At 37.1% G+C, this 26547-nt stretch overlaps 1 protein-coding gene across 1 annotated transcript; it reads left to right on the forward strand.

The window, feature by feature from the left end:
* The first annotated feature begins 988 nt into the window (after nt 1-988).
* Nucleotides 989-19687, forward strand: LOC106164551 (malignant fibrous histiocytoma-amplified sequence 1 homolog). The gene is made up of 6 exons (XM_087015595.1): nt 989-1197; nt 9327-9417; nt 9671-9712; nt 10140-12800; nt 17230-17515; nt 17833-19687. Exons 4-6 carry the CDS (start codon nt 10271-10273, stop codon nt 17987-17989), a joined length of 2973 nt encoding a protein of 990 aa, XP_086871721.1. The 5' UTR covers nt 989-1197; nt 9327-9417; nt 9671-9712; nt 10140-10270; the 3' UTR covers nt 17990-19687.
* Nucleotides 19688-26547: the final 6860 nt, after the last annotated feature.

The following is a 26547-nucleotide window of genomic DNA, read 5'->3' on the forward strand; positions in this document are numbered from 1 at the left end:
TTTCCACGACATAAATAATATGACATTATTCACTCGAAAAGTACCATATGACCTTGAATTTTGTTTATAATCTTGGCCTTAATTTTCGTGACCTTGAAAATAGTTGCAAGTGTTTGGCAGTGGACGTCTCACTTGGTTGGTATTGTTTCTTCTAACATGTTTCTATGACAATGGAAAACTGTAATATAGACATGCATGGCTTTTTAGCTCAAAAAATGCCTTGACCTTGTAATAAATTAAGTCATTACCTTGACCTTAGGTGACCTTGGCAATAGTTGCAATAGACTGGCAATACCTTACTTAGTAGAAATTGATACTTAAAGCATATTTCTGTGACATTGGGTTCCCATGCTATGGACTTCAAGGTGACCAACCCCATCAACTGGCGGCCTTTTTGGATTTTTGTGAAAAACAAGACTTTGCCATGGGGGGGATTCATGGGGGAATTTTTTGGGCTATATTGGGCCTTCAATGGACCAGAATCAGTTGAGAAACCTTTGTCACCAATTTTTTCCAACTTAAGTTGTTTATTGACTGGCCTCGTGCTGCTCGTGTCCTTATTAATTACCTACCCCCCCCCCCCACCCCCCCTCCCTGCTGAAAAAAAAACATGGGAGTGGTTGTTTTTTAATTTATCAAAACTATTTTGTCAAGGCCAGTTTTATCAGTAAGTCATAAAAACATGTACATGGAACCCAGTGGACAATAATTAATTTATTTTAAAAATTTGTCTGGAGTGTCTAGTAGATAGCCACATTGGAAAGTGACACCTGCGATATATATAGTTTTTAATTTGATCGTGAAAAAATAGTTCTGCACACTTTTGTAGCGCCTGTCTCTTTAAGTGTTGTTGATCTATTGAATATAATACAAGAATGATAAAAACTTAACAAAGTATACATTATCCCCATGGCGGTTAATTTATAAATTTTGATGTTAATAATTTTTGAAAACTTATCATGTTTGCTAGTTCTACCTGAAATGAAGTAAGTGAGCGCGGCCTGATACAATATTTGTTTAGGGACGATAAGCTTTGATTTGACTGCAGAACTGCGACACGCTAGCAGCAATTAGAGAGAGAAAACCAGAGAAAATATCTGCAGTTAACTAGAGAGCTGTTACTGACTGTTATTTACCTTAGTAACAGCACCGAGTCCACACAGAAAGTAACTGTACGTCATAGAACTGAAAGAGAAGGTACTTCCACTGACATAAGTAACAGGGGGCCGTAGCGATAGTCCGAAGGTTCAATAGTCCGAAGGTTCATTGGTCCGAATGTTCACTATAAAACCTTCGGACCAATGAACCCTTGATTAAAAAATCGATGAAAATGTTACCACTTTTCGGACCAATGAACCTTCGGACCAATGAACCTTCGGACTATCGAGACGCCCCCAGTAACAGTGAGTACTGAAGTCTAGCGAAAGTTAAAACTAAAAGTAGATGTTCATGTTGTAATGTTACTTTTAATCACTCACAACACTTCTAAATCTTAGTACAAGCTTCTGAAACAGGCATGTACCACATCACGGGTTCTGAGAAAGTGGAAATGGACTCGTGATATTAGTTTCGCTAACAGTTTTATTTCCTGATTGCCGCCATTTCTTATCCCATCGGGATCACGTAGTGCTGACATAGAAAAATCTGGGCCCAATTTTATCAGCTGGGAGCAACCGGTCTGCCGCTAGGTGGCTTTAAGACAAACCGGAGGTCTTAGACTTTTAAATTGGGTAAAATTTTGGATATATATAGGGTGTAATTGTAATTGTTACATGATTCATGTCAAGAAAATTATTACCAGTCCTTTGAAACTTTTCACCTTATTCCTGGAGTCAAGGCATATTACTCCACTATTGTAGTTTTTTTTCACCCAATCCAGTATTCACGTTTATTTCAATGAAAAAAAAAATTCATTGAATTAAATTAAAATCCAGATACCCTTGTTAATATCAGGTAAAATGCTTTTCAAAAGAACTGACATATACTAAATAAATTAAGTCTGTAAATTCACATAACGTCTCTTCCTTCAGGCCAAATCTCAGACATTATCTCTTTAAGTGGTCATATGACTGCAATCTTTGTTTTTTTTCCTCTGTACTAATGCTAGAATTGGTATGTGCATAACATTTTTACATGCTTGACTGTATCTCTTTCCACATCACTGTGTTCATATATATATACTAGTAGTTGTGTATTATATGATAACCTCCCCACCTTTTTTTAAGCTAATATCTTAACTTATAAAGTGTGTGTCTGTGTGCAGTAATTTTAGCAAAATTTATTAGTTCCTGCATATACACTTGACCATGAATTTATTGTACCACCAGCGTAGGCGCTGGCAGTACACATGGTTTTAGTCCCGTCCGGATCGTTCCGCCGGCTCCACCGGCTCTGCCGGCATGTCACCGTTACCGCTTCTCCTCCTAGAAGGTAAGGGCCTCCGTACCCATCTCTTGGATTTAGGTCACCTATACTCTCAACTCGTTCCACATAAAATTTGGGCTTTGCCGGTATTGGGGTCTAGGTGTGGCACTCATTGCAATTAATGCACCCTTGTCCAAAAGTGGCAAAATTAAATACTAATTATCTACCCTACGGAAGGAATGATGGGAAAAATTTCTACTGACAGCTTTCCAAAAGTCATGTGTGTAGATTTCAAATATGCCCTTGGATTTGACCTTTGACCTTTATTTCAAGGTCAAATGGGCCAAAATTTTCAAAAAAACGAATTTTTTTACGAAAAAAAAATTATTTGCGCTGTTATTCAGACACCACACAGACTTAACCAATAATATTATTAGTACCACCAGCGTGTACGCTGGCGGTACTCATGGTTTTAGTCCCGACCCGTCTCGTACAGCTCCGCCGGCTCCTGCGGCTCCGCCGGCTCCTGCAGCTCCGCCGGCTCCGCAGTCGGGCGCCGGAAATAAGTCACCGTTACCGCTTCTCCTCCTAGACCGCAAGGACCTGTGTCCCCATCTCTTGGATTTAGGTCACATATAATCTCAACTTGAACACCCTGGCTTTTTTGTCTCCGTCGGTGCACTGGCCTGGGCGTGACGCTTGTTGAAATGCACCCATGTCAAAATTTTTGAAAATTCAATGCTAAATATCTCCCAAACCAAAGGAATTATGGGAAAAATTACTACAGAAGTCTGACTGAAAGTCATATGTGGAGATTCCAAATATGCCCTTGGATTTGACTTTTGACCTTTTTTTCAAGGTCAAACAAGCCAAAATTTTCTAAAAATGGGAATTTTCTGTAAAAAAATATTTGTTTGTGCTAATTTTTGGAAACTACGCAGCCCTAAGCTCTCCTGTTATAGTGAGGGGTTACCATTGGGGACTCCTTTCATCTGTGAGAGTTTGGGGTCAATCAGTGCATTTTCACGCGAGTAGAAGCCATTAGATACTGAAACTGAAAACTCGCTCTAAATCTGGAACGGTAAATGCCAGAGACCTCTTTTTTATTGCATTTTGTAGACCTTGTCAAGTGCAATACTGGGGGTGGTGTCCATTTTTTGTTTTTGATATGGCTTAGGCGTTGCCCTATATCAAAAATTACAACATTGCAATATTCAGTGGGGAAAATGTGAAATACTCCAAAATTAGCAGAGATACGCCCATAGTTACTATTGAACTTGAATAGGAAGTCATATACTGGTAATCTAACTGTGACCTTGAAATTGACCTTTGACCTACTTTTCATTATGAACTGCACTTTGCAAGTTTTCTGATCTTTATATCTCCAAAACTGGCAAAGATATGCCCATAGTTACTATTGAACTTGAATAGGAAGTCGTATACTAGTAATCTAACTGTGACCTTGAAATTGACCTTTGACATACTTTTCAGTACTGCACTTTGCAAGTTTTCTGATCTTTATATATCCAAAACTGGCAAAGATACGCCCATAGTTACTATTGAACTTTAATAGGAAGTTATATACTGGTAATCTAACTGTGACCTTGAAATTGACCTTTGACCTACTTTTCACCATGAACTGAACTTTGCAAATTTTTCAACCCTTATATCTCCAAAACTGGCAGAGATACACCCATAGTTACTATTGAACTTGAATAGGAAGTCATATACTGGCAATCTAAATGTGACCTTGAAATTGACCTTTGACCTACTTTTCATCATGAATTGAACTTGGCAAATTTTTGTTCCCTTTTATCTCCAAAACTATTGAACTTGAATAGGAAGCCATATACTGGCAATCTAAATGTGACCTTGAAATTGACCTTTGACCTACTTTTCATCATGAATTGAACTTGGCAAATTTTGGTTCCCTTTTATCTCCAAAACTGGCAGAGATAGGTCCATAGTTACTATTGAACTTGAATAGGAAGTCATATAGTAACAATCTAAATGTGACCTTGAAATTGACTTTTGACCTACCTTTCATCATGAATTGAACTTTGCAATTTTTGTTCCCTTTTATCTCCAAAACTGGCAGAGATAGGTCCATAGTTACTATTGAACTTGAATAGGAAGTTATATACTGGCAATCTAAATGTGACCTTGAAATTGACCTTTGACCTACTTTTCATCATGAATTGAACTTTGCAAATTTTGGTTCCCTTTTTATCTCCAAAACTGGCAGAGATAGGTCCATAATTACTGTTGAACTTGAATGGGAAGTCATATACTGGCAATCTAAATGTGACCTTGAAATTGACCTTTGACCTACTTTTTATCATGAATTGAACTTTGCAAATTTTGGTTCCCATTTATCTCCAAAACTGGCAGAGATAGGTCCATAGTTATTATTGAACTTGAATATTAAGTCATATACTGGCAATCTAAATGTGGCCTTGAAATTGACCTTTGACCTACTTTTTATCATGAATTGAACTTCGCAAATTTTGGTTCCCTTTTATCTGCAAGACTGGCAATGATATGTCCATAGTTATTATTGAATTTGAATAGGAAGTCATTAAAGTCAATTTACTGTGACCTTAAAATTGAGCTTTGACCTACTTTTTACCATGAACTTAACATTGCAAATTTTGGTTCCCTTTTATCTCCAAAACTGGCAAAGATACGCCTATAGTTACTATTGAATTTGAATAGGAAGTCACATACTGGCAATCTAAGTGTGACCTTGAAATTGACCTTTGACCTACTTTTTATCATGAATTGAACTTGGCAAATTTTGGTTCCCTTTTATCTCCAAAACTAGCAGAGATAGGTCCATAGTTGCTATTGAACTTGAATAGGAAGTCATATACTGAAAATTTACTGTGACCTTGAAATTGACCTTTGACCTACCTTACTATGAACTAAACTTTGATTGTACCATTTTTAGTTATATATATTTTTTTGCATTTTTTGAGAATTCTTGTTGATTGCATTTTTTTACAGATTGTCAAGCACAAGACTGGTGGTGGTGTCCCTTTTTTGTGTGTGTGTGGGTCAATACGATCACACTTACTCCAGCTGGTGGTACAATATTTGTAGGCGGTATCCAGCGTTTGACACTCACACTCGCCAATGCGAGTTAAAATTAAATCTGGCGAGTGAAAATTATGGTGCAAGTCGCCATTTTGGCGATTTATGTCAACTTACTGTATTAATTATGTTTATCGGCAAAATTTAGACCCAATTTAAGTCCAACTCGTATGCCAAAATTTACAGGGAAGTTCATGGGATTACCCTTACTGCTAACCTCGTTTTCACTTTCATAATCGTGATTGGTTGAAGTTGGGGAATTCCGTAATGACGTATTCACAGTCTCGCTGTTGTTTTTGAAAGCATCTAGCCTTCGTTTGCACGCCGGATTTTGACGAAGTATAGGAAATGCTGTCTGTTTCGTTTCACTTACGTCTTGCGATTTTGCGCAGTTGACGCTTCCGGGAGAAAACGTGATGCACGTGGATCATCAAGCTGCATGGAGAAGTTTTTAAAAATTTCAAAACGCCAAGTAGAAGAGACTGAGAGTGAGAGCGTTGCAGAATCAGCTTCAACTTCAAGTGGTAAGGCCACACTTTTTTATTTTTATGGATGACATCCTGCGCGCGTACCGATTTTTGCCCGTTCTCCAAAAAAAAAAAAAAAAAAATCCCCCCCCCCCCAGCCCCCAACGAAGTCGGTTGTCGCAAACGTCGTTATTGAATTTGCCTGGAAATGAGCTTTCTGCGCATGTGTATTATTGCCACGTGGAAATGCTGCCGCTTTGCCGTCAAATATTCATCTCTAGGATTACTTTCAAATTACACAACAATAAAAGTCATAAAGAGAATGGGTGCCATCGTTTTGGATTGGTATGCCATTGATATTGGGCATGGAGATATCACCTTTTTACAATTGTGCGAAAGGCTGGCGGCGGCCAGCAATTATCGCCCGAAAAATTTCTGTGACATTCTGTACAAAGCAGCACATTAATACCAGGTTTTTCTGTAGCGAATAAAGGGTCGACAAGGGCGTCGAGGTATTTAGTGGGCTGAAGGTCGGACAGGCCACCTGACAGTTTGGCTGCTTCGTGTGAAATGAAGTAGACAAAATGGCATCGTCCGAAATGACCTTTAATAGATTTGGTAGTATTAAGCATATCTTTGCATCATTTTTTAAACATTTCTGTGAAGTGTTCAAAATGCTTTAATATTTTGAGAATACAAATAAAGACACACTGTTTGACTGATATTTGTTTTATTGATTGCTATACCAACTAAATGCATGAAATAACCTTAAATAGATTTGGTAATATGAAGTAGGCCTATACCTATTCATGACTTTTTTTTTACATTTCTAGGAAGTATTCACAATGCTTTAATATTTTGATAGCATGGATTAAGAGATATTGTTAGTTTGATACATGTTTCTGTGGTAAAATTTGTGTTTCCAGCTGTGTACTGACAGCATTCCTTTACTTAAGCAGTATTTTTTTTTTGGACTGTTTTTTTTTTTCGCCCTCTCGCACCGATTTTGGGGTACCCAGAGGATGTCATCCATAAAAATAAAAAAGTGTGGCCTAAGTACACAAAATCAAAGCAGAAACGAGTCTGAGCTCTTTGACCCAACGCATGTTTTTGACGTTTTCTGATTTTTTTTCCTGAGCGGAACAAAAAAAAAAAAAGGGGGGGGGGGGAGGGGGTTAAATGCGTGCGATGTGCAACGTGTGTAGGGTAAGAGAACTTGAATTACCTAGCGCACGCTATTACAGTACAGTGCAATACTATACAAATAATACAAAATAATGAATTTTATTTCAACTCATATACAATTGAATCTCAATCTCGTTAGGTTTTCAGCAGTTCACTGACTGCATCTCCATCAGAGCAACTTACGGAGTTCACCCTGAATATCACAAGTTCTCTAATAATGATAGTGCTTAATTTAACCTCATTTTAATATTTATTTTGAAACGAGTATTTCTATATATATATATATATATATATATATATATATATATATATATATATATATACACATTTATTAAGACCCCATATCTGAATGGTCTACTGGTTTGTCCCAATTGTTGATTTTAACGTTGTTAAATGTTTAGCTCTTTATCACATGTACCAGTAATTGATTATGTTTATAAATAGATAAAATGTATGTGTACTTGAACAATACTAAATTATTTTCAGGTATAAAGATGATGTACATAGTTTGTCATGGCCTCTGGTTTGGAGAGAATACCACTTCCCTGCAGTTCAATCTGTCATTGACATTTGTCTGACTTTGCCGTCTAGCAGTGCCGAAACTGAGCGGGGCTTCAGTGTTATGAAGAGAACCAAGACAGATGGCCGAGCATGCCTACTATCAACAGCCCTCAATATCTGCATGTCCGTTGATATGCTGACACCTTCTGTGAGAGATTTTGACCCCACACCAGCTGTTGAACATTGGCTTTGTAAGTCAGTTGCTCCAAGGAGGCCACTCTTCATGGAGAATAAGAAGGGTCCTCAGATTAAGGCATATCAGTCTGAGCCATCCATTGATGTGACAACTTTCAGAGTCTTCCAGTGATGTGACAACTCCCAGTATCCACTCTGAGCCATCCATTGATTTGACAATTTCTGAGTCTTCCATTGATGTGACAACTCCCAGTATCCACTCTGAGCAGGCAGAGATGTCAGACAGTGACAGTGATGAGGGGTTTGATGACTGTTATAGTGATTCAGATGAAGAGAATGAAATGACTGAGAAGGATGTGGAGCAGTTTTTAAGACAAAATTGATCTTTATACTGACTTTTATCTCTTCATCAGTATCAGCTAGGACAATTTTCCCCCGGCCGATTCCCCCCAAAGAATATATATTTATGTACAAATATATAGTAAAGAGCATGAAGCTTAAATCCTTCTATCTATCCATCTATTGTATGAATATTTCTTGGTGTGATGATGCAACTTAAAGATACAAAATATAAATTTCATTAAACAAATTATGTTCATGAAGTACAAGTTAAGAAAATTTTAGAAATATAAGTACAGAAAATTTTATTAAAAATATAATCAAAGTATCTCTAGGTAAAGTGGGGTAAATAAAGATGCATATAGTTTATGTTTAATTTAGATTAGAATGTGCAAAATCTGTAGACTAAAGAATAAACACAGTTCTAGGTTTAAAAAAGGTTTTAATTTTTTTTTCTTTATTTGCATATGATAACATCTCCATCATGAGTCATTACCACATTGGCCAGTAACTTCGTAATAAAGCTGGCCAAAGTCTGGCTTGTGCATTTTCGGTTTGGCCAGTAACTTTCAGAGCACACTGGCCAAATTGGCCTGTACTATTTCAAACGAAGGTCAAACACTGGGTAACGCCTCTCTGATCCTCTAGTTTTTAAAGGGTTCAAAATTCCATACAACTGTACTGTACGTACCACTGAATACTATATTATTTAATCATTCCAACAACTCTATCTCAGAATTCACTGGCCTGGATTAATACAGACACATAAGAACAATTGGTTTTCAAGGTCTGTTAAGGCTATAATTCAAGTAATTTTCAGGGATTTTTAGCTGTTGGCCCAGGCAAGCTACTTAAAATTTTTATATGTTCAGAAATGATTGCCAAACTATGAAAAAACAGGAACAGGTTAAGAAAAAACCCTTTAAGCTACGTTTGGCACTATTCAAAAGTCAATGTTTACAATGATGTTTTGTGTGCAGCCATTTTGCTACTCGCCAGTTACTTAAGAGAACTTAGTGAAATCGATATGTGCATGGTTTATAAAATGTTATGCAATTATATACTGTTTAGTCTGTCAAGTTCATTAGTATAAAACGCGAAAGGCCACTGTATAAACATCTCTACATCTTACCGGTTTCTGTGCCATGTTTGTGTTAAGGTGTATATTGTTTCATATTTCAGGTACATAAGACCTCCAGCAGCAGAAATGTTGGTAATAGCTGGTGTCTGACTTCACCTATCTTAATAGATATCCAGAACTAACAGACTGAAGGTATGTCATCATGTATGAACTGATATATTGCCTAATTAAATTTTATTTTATGTAACCTTTAATATTAAATACATTTAATTTGCTCTAAGTACAATTTTTATGTTAACCACCCCAAATCCTGATCATAAACTTTTGTGATGCAAATGAATATATTATAATTTATAACATTAATTTGAGAAATTTTAAAAGAAAGTCATTCATGAACGCTATCCATCCAGCTTTTCATCAGTCTTTTCCTTATTATTTTTTTCAGATAACTCATATTTTGTCCAAATGCACATTTAATCCACATAAGGTAATAGAGTTACTGCCTACTCAACAAAAATTGTATATCAAGTTAAAATGCTTGAAATACATGATTTACCAGAGTACTTATAAATGTAAACTTGCCTTTTGTCAAGTGAAACCACATGGAAATAATTTTATTGTGGAATTTTTTGCCACAAAATACCATATATAATTATGTTGTGCATAGCTGATTAAGTCAAACAAAAGAAGTGCATGTCACACTTTTTGTATCATATTATATTTTATTTCTTTCACACAAAGACAACAAAACAGTAGACCTATGACTTAGTTATGTATTTTAAGATAAGGTACCTGTCATCAGAGGGAAGTAGAGATAAAATGTTTTATTTTGTCAACAAAACCCCAATACTGTGCATGACTCATTTTTAACAAAATTAAAATTTTGCTACCAATTTATCTTTTTTCAATTTCAGACAAAGAAAAGACAATAAAAGACATGTATGCACAGTAATGGAGGAAGTCAAAGAACATTTAGCACATTTTCCAAGTGACCATATATAACATAAAGCAGTGACATTTCTTCCTACTGCTCCATTCCTGAGACATGGCTTACAGACAAGTAACAGCAGGTAGAGAGAGTCTTGATGTCTTACATAGGCTACAGTTGTCTCCACAGTCCACGACACCAGACACTGTGCTGGAGTGGACTGAGCTTCATATAAACTATGCTTATATATACAACCTACCAGAGTCCATTGACAGGTGTAAAAATGTTAAGAAGATCAATGCAGCATGCAATTGGTTATCTTCTTTACCACAGTCCATATCCAAACTGCCATACCTCACAGTGTTGGACCTATCCCACAATGCCTTCACTACATTCCCCAAAGCACTGTGTGGCTTGACTAACCTAAAGATGCTGTACCTGAATAACAACCAGCTATCTGACATACCATTGGATATCACTAGTATGACAAGACTTAAAATATTCAGCCTCCATCACAATGCCTTCACTACATTCCCCATAGCACTGTGTGGCTTGACTAACCTAGAGGAGCTGTACCTGAATAACAACCATCTATCTGACATATCAGTGGATATCACCAGGTTAACTAAACTTATGAGTCTTAGTCTGGGTTACAATAACATCACCCACCTGCCACCTCAGATGAAGAGTATGGAAAGTCTAAGACAACTAGTTGTGAAAGGTAATCCTCTTGTACAACCACCTAAACATATTGCCAGTAGGGGACTAGATGCTATCAAGAGGTATTTTGAGGCATTAGCTGACACCAAGGCAATCCAGTCAAGTAGAATACAGGTCAACTTTCTTGGTGAAACAGGAGCAGGAAAAACTAGCATTTCTCGTACATTGCAACTTGGACAGTCTGCCCTCACAAAGAAGGCAGACAGGACAAGAGTGGTGGAGCAGAGAACATGGGTATTTGACCAAGATATTGCTTTTAATATGAATGACTTCGGTGGACATGATGTCTATAAGATTGGCCATCCTATTTTTATATCCAAACATGGTTTGATTTTGATAACATTTAACCTTTGTAAATATGACCCAAACAATGAGGCTCATTACCAGCTCTACATTGGAAACTGGATTGACAAGGTGCAAGCACAGATGCCAGGGATAAAAATGGCACTTGTTGGAACTCATGTTGATAAAGTTGATGATGATTTGAGAAGTGCAAAATGTTTGGTTTTAAAGAAAGAACTTACAGTTCACAAGAGGAAAAAGCAAGAATGGTTTGAAACTCAAATGAAGAAAACCAAGCTAAAAATATCAGAAACAGATCCAACACAAATTTCCGTACTCGAGGCCTACAAGAACAAAGTTGACAAGCTGCATACCTTAAAAGATCAAGTAATTGATATCCATGAGCATATATTCCTGGTGAGTTCTAGGACCAAAGAAGGACTTAATGAGCTAAAACACTATCTTATTTCTTTTGCAAGACAGCATGCAGTCATTCTACCAGGGATGTGGGTTGAAGCAGCCACTGCCATCTATGAAAAAAGGCAAGATAGTGCTGAAAATACACTTAACTTGGATACTCTTAAACAGGCTCTAAGCATACAGTTTAAGCCAAAATCTTGGAGGACATTCATTATGAAGTGGGTGCGCTACTCCAAACAGGATATTGACCAAAGAGTCTATGAGATCCTTTCCTTCTTGGCCCACCGTGGAGACATCATCTGGTTTGAGACAAGTCCCTTGCTACAACAGACAGTATTTCACAAGCAAGAGATCCTTGCAAATCTTCTCAAGGCAATCCTAAATCATGACATGGATGCTACCATCAGGACCCTGCAAGATTCACTGACAATGACAGCACCCAAAAAACATGATTTAATTGAAGATCTGAGAACAAGGGGAATGGTTTCCAAAGAAGCCATGTTTTGTTTGTGGCAGTCTTTCGATCTCCGTACTGAAGAAGAAGATGCCATGACAGAACTCCTGAAGAAACTGGAGCTGTGCTATCAAATCCAGGATGAAGAATCCCTTCCATCCAATACTTCATTCCACTTTCCATGGCTCCTCACTGAAGAAAGACAAGCTGAACTAGACACCAAATGGCCCAGCAAGGTTCCCCCCGACACCACACAACTTACCCTGCAGGTTCTCTTTCCATACAGATGTCCAGATGGCTTATATGAGAAATTTTCTGTCCGCCAGCACAAACACCTTGGACTCATGAAGACCATGCGAATGGATTGGAAGGATGGAGTGTATGCAGAACTTGAAGGATGCAAAATGCAGCTTACGCGGGGGAAAAATCAGCAAAATCCTGATCCAGTTAGCCAAGATCCAGACTGGGTTATCAGCATTGCTGTCCGTGGATCACATCGCTCAGACATGTGGCGTGTTCTCACACAAGGTCACAGTGACCTCGTGGCCATCATTAAAGAGGACTGGCCTGGGCTGTCATATGACAAGTACCTGGTGTGTCCCCACTGTGTGAGTGAGGACAGTGAGCACCCAACCCTCTTCCCTGGAGAGATACTTGACCAAACCAATGGAACAGCTTCCAAATCAAGACAGGTGTCATGTATCAATACTGGTGTCTCCATTCCTGCTGACCTGGTCTACCCACCACACCTGGTCATGAGCTGGCAGGAAGGTAAGCACAGTACTATTATGGCCTTAAGTTTAACCCAAAGATTCACCAGTTTCTATTTTTAATGTCTCTATTTTCAAAAATATTGCCAATCTGCCCTCACCTGAATGTGACTTCCAAAAAAAATTTACTAACAAGAAGGGTTATTTTGTGTGATTTTTCTCATTTTAATGAGAAAGTGCAAAAAAAGTGCAGTATTTTAGTTACATGCATAATAATGCCCCCAATGATTGACCTCCCATATCATAGTATGTACATGTGTCATCTCCATGCACTTACTTTTAACTTAAAACATGAAAATAAGTACTATGAGAACATTATCACAAAGATTCACTAGTTTCTCTTTTTTATGTACATATCTTTTCTCAAACATGTTGTCAAACTGCCCTCATCTGAACATGACATCCAAAAAATGCACAAAAGAGAAGAATCTGATTTTGTTAAGCACAGCATTTTGCTATAATAGCACTGATTTCTAGTGTTTAGTATTTTTGTGAAAATGTTCACATATTATTTCCATGCACTTAGTAAACATGAAAATAAGTGTTTTTACAGCAGTGGGGATTTTTTCTTTTAAGTGTTTTGTATATTTATAAACTTGCCTCAGAATCTACCTATGTTGAAGCCTTGTTATTAATTGTACCACCAGCGTAGGCGCTGGCGGTACACATGGTTTTAGTCCCGTCCGGTCCGTTCCGCCGGCTCCGCTGGCTCCGCCGCCATGTTACCGTTACCGCTTCTCCTCCTAGACGGTAAGGGCCCCCATACCCATCTCTTGGATTTAGGTCACCTATAATCTCAACTCGTTCCATGTAAAATTTGGGCTTTGTCGGTATTGGGGTCTAGGTGTGGCATTCATTGCAATGCACCCTTGTCCAAAAATGGCAAAATTAAATGCTAATTATCTACCCTACGGAAGGAATTATGGGAAAAATTTCTACAGACGGCTTTCCAAAAGTCATATGTGTAGATTTCAAATATGCTCTTGGATTTGACCTTTGACCTTTATTTCAAGGTCAAACGGGCCAAAATTTTCAAAAAAATGAATTTTTTTACGAAAAAAAAATTATTTGCGCGGTTATTCAGACACCACACAGACTAACCAATAATATTATTGGAAAATGTTACCCTTCAGGTCATCTTTCATCTCCGTGAATTTGGGGTCAATTGGTGCATTTTCACGGGAGTAGCGGCCATAAGATACCGAAACTGAAAACTGTCTCTAATTTGGGAACCGTTAATGCTAGAGACCCATTCTTTTTTGCATTTAGTAGAGCATGTAAAGCCCAACACTGGGGGTGGTCTTCGTTTTTTTGTATTCCATACGGTTTTCGAGTTACGCTTTATCAAAAAGTACATATTGGTGGTGAAAGCAAAATGTGCAGGCTTGGCAAAGCAGACGACTTGTGGTCAAAAATGACATTATTTCATCAAATTTGAACATCTGGAACTTCAGAGCACCTCCCATTTCAAGAATTTTGACCAAAATGACCTTTTCTTTATCTTAATTAATTTTTTTCTGTAGAAAATTTATGGCACACTATGGTAACTCCAAAATTATACCATTTAGTCCCTTATATCTCCAAAACTGGCAGAGATAGGTCCATAGTTTCTATTGAACTTGAATAGGAAGTCATATACTGGCAATGTAAATGTGACCTTAAAATTGACCTTTGACCTACTTTTCACCATGAACTGAACTTTGCAAATTTTGCTTCCCTTTTATCTCCAAAACTGGCAGAGATAGGTCCATAGTTTCTATTGAACTTGAATAGGAAGTCATATACTGGCAATCTAAATGTGACCTTAAAATTGACCTTTGACCTACTTTTCACCATGAACTGAACTTTGCAAATTTTGCTTCCCTTTTATCTCCAAAACTGGCAGAGATAGGTCCATAGTTTCTATTGAACTTGAGTAGAAAGTCATATACTGGCAATCTACATGTGACCTTAAAATTGACCTTTGACCTACTTATTATCAAATTTATTTCTCTTTTAACTCCAAACCTGGCAGAGATAGGCCCATAGTTACTATTGAAGTTGAATAGGAAGTCATATACTGGCAATCTTAAAGTGACCTTAAAATTGACCTTTGACCTACTTTTCACCATGAACTGAACTTTGCATATTTTGCTTCCCCTTTATCTCCAAAACTGGCAGAGATAGGTCCATAGTTACTATTGAACTTGAATAGGAAGTCATATACTGGCAATCTATATGTGACCTTAAAATTGACCTTTGACCTACTTTTCACCATGAACTGAACTTTGCAAATTTTGATTCCCTTTTATCTCCAAAACTGGCAGAGATAGGTCCATAGTTTCTATTGAACTTGAATAGGAAGTCATATACTGGCAATCTACATGTGACCTTAAAATTGACCTTTGACCTACTTTTCACCATGAACTGAACTTTGCAAATTTTGCTTCCCTTTTATCTCCAAAACTGGCAGAGATAGGTCCATAGTTACTATTGAAGTTGAATAGAAAGTCATTAGTGGCATTTTATTGTGACCTTAAAATTGACCTTTAACCTACTTTTCACTATGAACTGAACTTTGCAAATTTTCGTTCCCTTATATCTCCAAAACAGGCAGAGATAGGTCCATAGTTACTATTGAACTTGAATAGGAAGTTATAAACTGGCAATCTAAGTGTGACCTTGAAATTGACCTTTGACCTACTTTTCATCATGAATTGAACTTTGCAGATTTTGCTTCCCTTTTATCTCCAAAACTGGCAGAGATAGGTCCATAGTTACTATTGAAGTTGAATAGGAAGCCATATACTGGCAATCTAAATGTGACCTTAAAATTGACCTTTGACCTACTTTTCATTATGAACTGAACTCTGCTAATTTCTTTCTCTTTTAACTCCTAACCTGGCAGAGATTGGTCCATAGTTACTATTGAACTTGAATAGGAAGTAATACACTAGCAGTCTGTGACCTTGAAATTGACCTTTGACCTACTTTTGCATGTTTTCTGGCCTTTAAATCTGCAAAATTGGCAAAGATATCCCCATGGTTGCTATTGAACTTGAATAGAAATTCATATACTATGATATTGAAATTGACCTTTGACCTACTTTTTCACCATGAACTGAGCTTTGCATATTTTCTTGCCTCTCATATCTTTAAAACTAGCAGAGATGTGCCCTTTGTTTCCCCTAGGTTTTCTCTTTTGTCAGCATATATGCACCATTGACAACACATTTCAAGGAAAACCAATAGGCCTTTTGTCTAGATAATACAGTAGTGATCAAGGGTAGGAAAATGCAAGTCAATTCGAAAATCTGCTTGATTGTACCATTTTTAGTTATATTTTTTTGCATATTTTGAGAACTCTTGTTGATTGCATCTTATAGAGCTTGTCAAACACAATGATGATGGTGTCCCTTTTAGGAGGGGGGGGGGGTCCATACGAATGCGCTTACTCCAGCTGGTGGTACAATATCCGGAGGCGGTATCGCCTCTCTGATCCTCTAGTTTGTTTAAGTGGAATCTAACTAGGACATGAGCCGACCAGCCCCAACACAGCGCCGGATACAAGTCAGCGTTACCGTTTCTCCTCCTAGACCGCAAGGACTGGTGTCCCCATCTCTTGGATTTAAGTTGCATATAATCTCAACTTGAACCTCCTGTTTGTTTTTTTTTGTTTTTTTTTTTTTTGTCTCAGTCGGTTCATTGGTCTGGGCGTGACACTTGTTGAAACGCACCCTTGTCAAAAATTTAGAAAATTCAGTGCCAAATATCTCCCAAACCAAAGGAATTATAGTAAAAATCACTACAGAAGTTTGCCCGAAAGTCATATGTGAAGTTTCCAAATATGCCCTTGGATTTGACCTTTGACCTTTATTTCAAGGTCAAACAGGCCAAAATTTTCTATTAACTAGAATTTTTTTCAAAAAAATATTTGTCTGTACCAATTTTCAGAAACTTCAGAGACCTAAGCTTTCAAATTATAGTGATGTGTTACAATTAGGTACTCCTTCCATATCTTTGGGAAATTTTGGGTCAATCAGTGCACCTTCACAGGAGAAGCAGCCGTTAGATAATTTTTTCCATACGTGTTAGGAGTTGTGCTGTATGAAAAAGTACATTGCAATATTCAGTAGTGAAATAAAATGTGAAATACTCCAAAATTGGCAAAGATACACCCATAGTTACTATTGGCCTTGAGTAGGAAAAATGATGATTATCTACAAAAAATGAAAACCCTTTTTTACTGCATTTCCTACATGTCCCCCCTTCTTTTTCTTTCCCATACGAATGAGCTAACTCCAGCTGGTGGTACAATACCAGGAGATGGTATTGCCTCTCTGATCTTCTATAGCTAGTTATCAACTATAATTAATATTTTTACAAACTGACTATAGGATTTTTTTTCCTTAATGAATAATAAAAAAAAAAAACAGTTTATTTGTTTTCAGTTCTACATAAAGAAAAATCAATTCTTTGTGAAAAAATCACAGAACCCTGTCTCAAGGACATGTTGAATGAGTTCCTGCAAGATGGCATCATCACCCTTCGTGAAGCTGAAATGGTGAAAGCAGAGCCTCCTCAACACCATGACCAAACCTCAACTACCAGGGTGGTATGTCCAGAGAAAACTGCTGTCTTCCTGGACATTATAACCAGGAAACCTGTCAGGGCACACGATACACTTTGTCAATGTCTTCAGGAACAAGGACAGACTGATCTTCTTAAACTGATCAAGTAAGGGAAATTTTCCTAGTCATGCATGTCATTTCACATTTGATTACTGTTAGCTAAGCATTACATGATATTGCTGCTTTAGTATATTAAAAATTTTGTATTTCTGACATTGTCGCATGCCTCTATATGAAGATACACTGTCACTGATATCTATTTTTCTGATCTGATGGGTCACTTCCTACTACCAAAAAGAGGGCCATGAGGAAGACAGCTTTGATATTTACCATGTTTTAACATTTAACAATGATATAAAAAAATTAAAAAATGAAATACCCATAACCTTTATTTGCAGACAGTCAAAGATATCTATTTTTCAGGCCATCAGTTGACGTGTTACTTCCTGTTACCAAAAGGACTGGCAGGTCTTTGGAAAGCACAATTGTTCCTTCAGCTGAGGGCAGAGAATATGAAGTTGACACAGAAATGGCCTGTTTTTCTAGATGTGTCAGGTTTTTCAGTTGTTGCAAAAGATGAATAAGATTTTTAATTTATATTTTGAGGTTCGTTACTTAATTAATTTTAGATTTGAAATTGTCAACGTATGGTTTATGGAAGGTCAGCTTTGTAATATATGTTTGCAGAGAACACTTTGGAGCTGATATTGAATCTAAAGTAGTAGATGTATTAAATACCTTAGTTGAGGATAGAATGGATTACTATGTCATTGTATGTGCCATCTGCTCAGTGGCGGATATTCGCCAGCTGTTTCAAGACACCACCCAGGTCAGGGGCAAAAAGTGTTACAGTAAGAGTGAAGAAGATTCAAAAGTTTGTCCTCACCAAACTGCATGTTGCCTTCTTTTTGATGCAACCAAGTGGCCCTCACAATCAAGTTCTCATGTATACCTGCATGAATATGTTGGAAAACATTGTTGGGAAATCAATTTTACATGGTGAGGTTATATGGTTCCTTTTTGTAATACGCCACACAGATTCACGTATCTATATATGGTGGCCTTCTCCTTGTAAAAGTAGCACTAACATGTATTACATTATGTATGCTATAAAAGGGTCTGTATTTCGTTTATTGGGATAATTAGTTTTTCTAGTGTTTACTCGATCAGCATTTAATGCCAGATTCAAAATTGTATATAAATATAAATATATATATTTTACTAATAATTTACTTTATGATACATGTATATCATTTTGCTAAAAAAGATACAAGCTTTTGTTAAACAGTAAGTATATATAGCTGTATTTGACTGAAAGGTTTGTGTCATACATGTTTAACATTGATAATCCATCATACATGACTGTGTATTTGTTGGAGCTTGTTATGAATAAAAAGCTTTAAGTTATTTCTACTACAGTCAGAGCTGGGACACAACAGTAAACAAAAATGAGCATGTAAAGTGTTTGCTCTTGAAATATTTTGAGGGCGCAGGCTCTGAGAGATCAATATCATTTTTACCTTCAGTAATATTTACCTTGATTGTCCCCTTTATTTAAAACTGGTCAGCATGATGAAGAGCTCTAGTGCTGGCGAGTGTTACCATTATGGACATTATATATGCTAGATGTTCTGGCAATGAAGGGATATCATCTTTTGTGAAACAAAATATGTTTGTGGCAAAATCTCCCCATGATGGAGGGGGTGGGGGAGAATGGGTATTCTTTTCATTTTTATTTACAACTGTACAGTATAATATATTTATCTAACATTATTGCTAATTATAATGATTTTAACATGTATTCTGCAGTAGAAACTACTTTTTGGTATATAACATTTTTGGTTTTAAAACGTGCATTATTTAATGAGCATGTCAGCTTAATTTTAGGGTTAATTTTCCTCTAGATTACATTTGGTCGTGGTCATGAACCAACATCTATCAATGTTGTGAGATATTGTTTTATTGTTATAAGACTATAGGCAAGTTTAGATACAAGATGTCTATGATAAGACGAACTATACATTTTATCATTTATTTCCTAAACGCACAACTCGACTGGGATTTTTATACATCATATTTGATCAACATGTATTCAGAATGGTAACAACTTAGCAAGAGCATGTCTACAGTCTTCTGTTCATCACTTTTGTTACTGGTCCACGTGTCCACTTGGTTGGTATTTATTTAAAGTCACGGATACCACTTGACCAGTGTTCTCCCCACAGGATTTCTACAGCAAGAAAATAAAGGATTTAATAAATAATTTAAAGTAAACAAACTGACTTTTTTTAAATTTTATTTTATTATTATTTTCATGGCAAATTCCATGCCCGTACAGGTTTTCTCAAAGTATAAATTTAGTTGAAGGGGCCATTCCCAGTGAAACTATTTGTCCATGGTATTCAATCCAACTTGTCAGGGACTGTTGCTGAATGCAATCAGTTGAACAGATTAACATGTCTCCTGGCACTGAGTTGAATACAGAGAAGCTGCATATGGTGATAATTACACATACAGCATTTCTAAAAGTTTAAGCCAGTGAAAACGAATGCTACCTGAAAAATAGAAAGGCACTTTTTAATACAGATGCTTAAATGGATAATATTAAACTCTTCGTATGAGATCTATATTTCACAATAAAAACATTGTGAACAACTCATTGAAATATAATATATATTCAGTTGTGCCACAAAAATGGCAGTTATAGCTATTATCCTGATATCTGAGCTTGTCTTTAGACCATGTGACACCCCTATATGGCTATATACTCTCTTATAATCTCTTAAGAGATTATTACAAAAAAAAAAAAAAAAACAGGTGTGCTATTAAAATTTGACCCCCCCCCCAAATGTGACTCCCCAGTCAGATTTTCATTATGAAATTGTGACTCACCAGTAAAATATTGAAATGAAAATTTGACTACCCCATTAAATTTTGACTCCCCCCACAAAACTTTATAAATCTGATTTTATTTGAGTATATGACATTTATATTGTATAATGGAGGATTTTCATGTTACAACGGTACCCGACATCACAGCACCTACCACTGCGAGATTGCTATTTGATGAAATAATATGTAAGCATGGGGTACCCAAAACACTTTTGAGTGATAGAGGCATCTAATGACAAACGACCAAGTAGAGAGATTAAATGGGCTGATCATGAAAACATTGAATTTTAATTTATTAATTTAGTCAATGTGATATCGTGTATTTTGGAATTAGATTTCTCTCTGTTATAATATCTTATCACGGCAGAGAATTCCTCTATAATCTTATGGAAGAAATCTGCAGTAAAACCAAGAATGAGAGGGAAGTGACAAGGCCTTATCACCCACAGTTTAAAAGACTAACTGGTACGTAAACATTCAGAAAACAGTTTATATTTCATGACAAATATACAAAACTATGTATCCATTGTACCTTTGTACACCTCTCTTGATTAACAACATGGCTTAACGTGATGCTGCTTAGTAGGAATGATTGGTAGGAGAATTTCTGTGCACTGAAATTTGAATTGTTTTTATCTGTAACCATCTGATTACCATATTAGCCGATATACCACCACATAAAATGGTTCACTGAATGGACAGTTCAATTAGATATTACAGTAAAGTATGACCAAACTGTCCAATGTAGGCTATGGTTGGTAAATCTACTTGGGACCCACAAGAGTGGGACCAGGTCCTAGCAGAGTGCGTGCTTTCCTACAGCACTTCCCAGTAAGAAAGCACCTCATGTTTTTTTTTTTTTTTTTTTTTTTTTTTTTTTTTTTTGCATGTAAGTAAACGAGTAAGCAGGCACCATGTATAAAAACAACACATGTACATGTACTGTTTATGATCTCTCTCTCTTTCTCTCTTTCATTCTAGTATCTTCTGCATGTACATGCGTGAATGCATTTTTAAAAAATTTTTTTGAATGATGTGGCACTCCGAGTCCCCACACTAAGTGTGCAAACGAAGCCATAGGAAGCATTTCGGTACAGAAAACGAATTACGACAAATTTCGTTCAAATGAGATATTATTTTTTATGTTATACTTTATTGTAAAAAGCCACTTTTAATTTGTATTGAAAAAATACTACTTTATAATGAAATGCTAAAAAAGTTGAAAACCATTATTAGGCAATATATTTTAAAATATCCTTTTTATTTAGAAGTTGATATTTTATTTTGGACAAAATTTAATTTTTTACAAATTAACAGACGGAAAAAGACAGATGTTAGAAGTCCCTGTCAGTTCTATGAATTTAAAAGTATACAATATCAATGATAAATAAACGAATGAAATTGATATTCATTGTTAGTAAATGCATGGCGGTTTGACATTTGTGTCTTTTTATGTAATATACTAATAGGCATCCCTACCACATGTTTTCATGCATTTATGAATGGGACTCTTGGTTCCAACTTGGAATCTCTGTTTTGAAAATGAGAGCCCCAGGATTCTTTGTTCAAAATCTACCGTTACCCGGACCCTGAGATTTAAAACTTAGCGTCCTGAGGCTCCTAGTTTAAAAATGCAGTCTGTTGGACTGCTAGTTTAAAAAAAGGCCCCGACGGAGACTGACCTGACTGAATATGTACTGTCGCGTCACACAGGTATTCCGTTTCACGACGTTTGTACGTTTTTAGACTATATATTTAAATTGATCACCACAAGCATCATATGATGACTATAAGATTAAAACTTTTTGTGTCCCATTAAAACCCCCAATACTTTCTGTTAAACCATATAATTTGCACTGATTCCACGGGACTCTGAGCTGCCATTTCTTGTTCTACCATTTCTGTTCAGCAGGTTTGTGTAGAGGTTGTATACGGACAGATCTGGGTTCATTACAGAGTATGTTTTTTTATTTATTTTGTTGCATGTATGATCAAAGAAATGGCGTGCATGAAGGTTGATGAAGAGAGTCGCGTTCTAATCACTCGCTACTGGAAGTCTCTGCATCCAGTGGCGGATTTAGGGGGGGGGGGGTTCAGAGGGGTTTCGACCTTCGATTTCCTAAAAAAAGTGGTTCCTCTTGAAATCAGACTTTTGACAAGGTGAATCATGGTTCTAAACCGTACGAAATGGCACCTTTCGCCCTCTCAATTACCAACACTTTTCAGAGCCATTCAGCAGTCTCCGAACCCAACGCCAAGGGAGGGGGGAGGGTCGGCTTTGTATCCGCGGACCCCCCATCCTGGATCCGCCCCTGAATTCATTATGTCGCACATAAAAAAAGCACACTAGGTGATCAACAAGACGGCGGTGATCTCCAACTCACGAACTCCTGTTGACGTGGATTACTCGAAATAATGAACTAATTATTCCAATTAGCGTGACGGTTACAACGGCATGCCCTACCGTGACTCTAAGTATTCTTGTTTGCCAGCGCTCAATGCACGCTACTCGAGTGTATACCTCAAGACTTATGCAAGGCCGGCAACGTGATTCAGTAATTTCTTGCTCAGTGGCTAGAAATCGTATCTTCCAAGAAGAGTGGGAGATGTATAAATGACCAGCAAACGCTGATCTGCGTCACTTATGTGCAACGACTGCACAGAGTTTTCAAAGTCAAAAACATGATGATCATCCGCCTTGCTTTAAGCGCGCTGATAATTGTTCATCTTGCCCATGAAAATGGTCAACTTGCCGGATTAGCCCAAAAGTCGCCCAACGTTGAGATTTGGACGCTTGCAGGACTCACGGGGGACCCAAAGCGTCTACGAGATGGAGTGCAAGAGATAACCACTAAAAGGGCGCCCATTACTGAGGGAAGAATTCACAGGGGAATCACACAGGAGTCGTCCACTGATGAGGGTAGAATTCAAGAGGGAACCACAGAGAAGTCGGCGCCCACTACTGAGAGGGGAGTTCACGTCACACAAGAGATGCCAACCACTAAGGGTGGAATGCACAATGAAGTCAGTCAAAAGGATACATTTCGTGAAATATCTGATAACGGCAGCGAAACCTCTTCTTTCCCAGACGTCACTCTGACGCCGTATAGATGGCTCTGTGCAAAAAGTGGTAAATACAGCATCCAGGTCCACTGCAACTGCGATCCCGTGTGTGTCCTGTATGGTGACTGCTGTTATGGGGTGATAGAAAATGCTACTGTCTGCGCTGCCTCTGTCAGATTAAGAGGGACATACGACACAATGCAATCTGCAACTGTTCCTGGAACCAACGTGGCAGAAGTTCAAAGTGACAGCACCACCTCGCCTGCATCCCCAAACAAAACATCTTCGATAAGGGGGAAAAAACAAGTCGATCCTGTGTCTATTTCTCTGGCACATAAAAGCTCCTGTAGAAAAAGTCCAACATTATATCTAAGAAAACGACAAACCACACCACCCTATGTGGATAATTATGCACTGAGTTTTTGGATGGTGGACCAGTGTCCCAAGTCTTGGCTGGAAGAGGAAAGTCGTATTAAGTGCACTGATACCTCAAATAGTAGCTTCACAGAAGAACCTCTATTGTACCAGCCAGTCACCGACCCGGATACGATGATCACTTTCAAGAACAAGTACTGTGCAACCTGTAATGGTATCAAGGGTGGTTGGGAACCGTGGGAACTCGCCGTCTATTCCACTAAGTACTTACCATTAGACTTCTTTGCAAATTGCAGCTCCTCGGATTGCGCGTTAAAAAGACTAAAAGATGTCGGAGGTAATGCTATTTTCGAGCCGAAACCGGAATGGAATTTAAGAACATGCTTCAAGGAAGTTGGGGACGATGTCTTTGGTCCTTGTCAGTTCACTTTTATCAATGGAAGCGTGCGTCGTGTACCTCGTCCACTCCCCCTGCACTCAGCTTTACGAGATGCCTGTATGACGTACAACAACCCTGTTGTCATTGGCGCTTTTGATAACAGTTACAAGAACTTCCACTGCCTGGTGTGTTATCTGGGTGATTTTCTACTCTGTGAAGGTGAGTGGTACGTTGAAATATATAAGACGTCATATGTAAACAAATTAGAACCGTGTATTATTGGCGTGAATAATTTTCAATAACCATCCTTGCCTCCTTCGTAATATCAACTAGTAGGATTGTGGAACCTAAGAAATAAAATATACTTGATCAGGAAAACATTTTTGTTTTCTAGAGGCGTAGGTTTGGCCTGTGTTCCCTAGATAAATGGTATAATTCAGTTTCGCCAATAATATCACAAAGAAAATGGCTTAATGTAATTGATATTGCCAAGATTCATTTTATGTTGTGTGATATCTTTTGAATCAGTTTATGTGTGGAAATTACATACATACCTGAAGGTAGGAGAAATATCAGTTTAAATAAGATTTCATTTATAATCCAGCAAAGGCAACTATTGATTGTATATTGACGGAAAACTGACATGAATTACTGAGAAAGTTGCGTTTATTTGTGGAGATATGAAGGAAGCCATTAGCACTCCGATATAAGGTATATTAGCTTTTGCAGCTTGGGATTGAGCGTTATGTACTACACTTGTTTTGTATAATAGCAGTCAGTGTTAAGATCGAGTATCTGTTAAGTTAGACGTAAACGAGCGTGGATTCCAATTGACGTACATAAAAAACTTTTAATAGTGTCCCAAACGACAAAAATAAAATCGATATGCCAAGGGATAAATAATAATAATAATAATAATAATAAAAATAATAATAATAATAATTTTTATTATTTATTTATAGTCTAAAATCCATATATAAAATGTTCAGTAGACTTTACATGGGTAAAATGACTAAAATAAATGAAAAGGTAGTTAAAATTATAAGTTATGAACTAAAGATGTGAACTAAAATGTAATTGAATTGATAAGATATCAAAAATAAACTGTACAGTGTAAAAGACAACAGCCAGTCAAATCGATTGTAAAGTTTTTTGAAGATATAAGTTTTTAATTATTTTTTAAAATTGTCCTCAGACTATTGTTTTAAAATAAATAGGGAGATCGTTCCACTCAATTGGCCCATAGACCTGCAGAGCAACATCACCGTACGCTCTGAATCTGGAATTACAAGGCGTTAAATCGAACCGATCACTCCAAAAAGCATGGAACGATGTCCTTTGGACTCTGTAGTGGCCGTACTATTTGAAAGCCTACGGTGGCGTATTTCAGGTTTTGAGTTAAAACCACGGACTTTAAATGCGCCTGTAGATGGGAGTATATTTTTGAACATCAAAAATGGCAGAATTTTGTTATTAAAAAAGGGCTTAAATGTCTCACACGCGTTTTTGGTTTGCTAGGGAGTAATTAACTAATTAAATTGCTACTCAAGGAGGCGTGTTAGACAGTTAAGATGATTACACTGAATGCATTTTAGCAGCTCGATCCATCTGTAGTCCAGGAATTTGGTGAAAAATTGTGCATTTTTTACCTACAAGCATGAAATTTGGCACACTTATGGACAATGAAATTCTAAGCAAATCTGGATATATGTGCATGTCTGAAAATTCAAAAATGGCCGTCAAATCCAAGATGGCCGCCGAAATACCTTTTCAAATTAAAACTTCAAGTACATAGTCTTCTAATAACTTAAAATATCATATAAAGGTTAGAAAACACCATGGTATAAATCCTTTAGGTGTGTAAAATCCAAAATGGCCGCCAAAAGTAAACAAGGCAGCAAAGCTGTCAAATGTACAGACAAAAACCAGAAAATAAAAACGCAGGAAATAGGATACTGTCAATTCTGATGAACTAATGTATTATGCTTACTGTAACTGCATAGCCAACATCAAATTCTTATTCTGCATAACATTGGATTAGGATGAAAGTAAAATGTGTATCAAGCATTAGACTAAGTTCCCATACCTAGATCAATCTAACAGGATCAATCCAACTCCAAGGGGTTTCTCACTAAATTGCTTTCAGTTTGAGAGTCTTAGGATTCTGGCATGCCAGTTTCAGTAGGCGTGACAGACAACTAAGCCACTTACATTGATTGCAATTTAGCGAGAATTCCCATGGAGATAGATCGATCCACAGTTAGCGTGATAGGCTCTGGAAATAGTCCCTAAGGTGTCAGGCTGATAAGAGTTAAACTTTGGAAATGCCAGAATGAGGTACAGTGAAAATTACACACAAAAAAAAAAATTGCTTAAACTCATAATATATATATATATATATATATATATATATATATATATATATATTT

Source organism: Lingula anatina, chromosome 6, assembly GCF_051362555.1.
Source record: "Lingula anatina isolate TDL-2025a chromosome 6, LinAna3.0, whole genome shotgun sequence".
NCBI lineage: Eukaryota > Metazoa > Brachiopoda > Lingulata > Lingulida > Lingulidae > Lingula > Lingula anatina.

Excerpts from the sequence above, each read along its gene's own strand:
- LOC106164551 (XM_087015595.1), top strand. The coding sequence starts at position 10,271 with ATGGCTTACAGACAAGTAACAGCAGGTAGAGAGAGTCTTGATGTCTTA. Across the intron at positions 12,801-17,229 it reads GGTCATGAGCTGGCAGGAAG|TTCTACATAAAGAAAAATCA; the intron begins GTAAGCACAGTA and ends ATTTGTTTTCAG. Across the intron at positions 17,516-17,832 it reads GATCTTCTTAAACTGATCAA|GCCATCAGTTGACGTGTTAC; the intron begins GTAAGGGAAATT and ends TCTATTTTTCAG.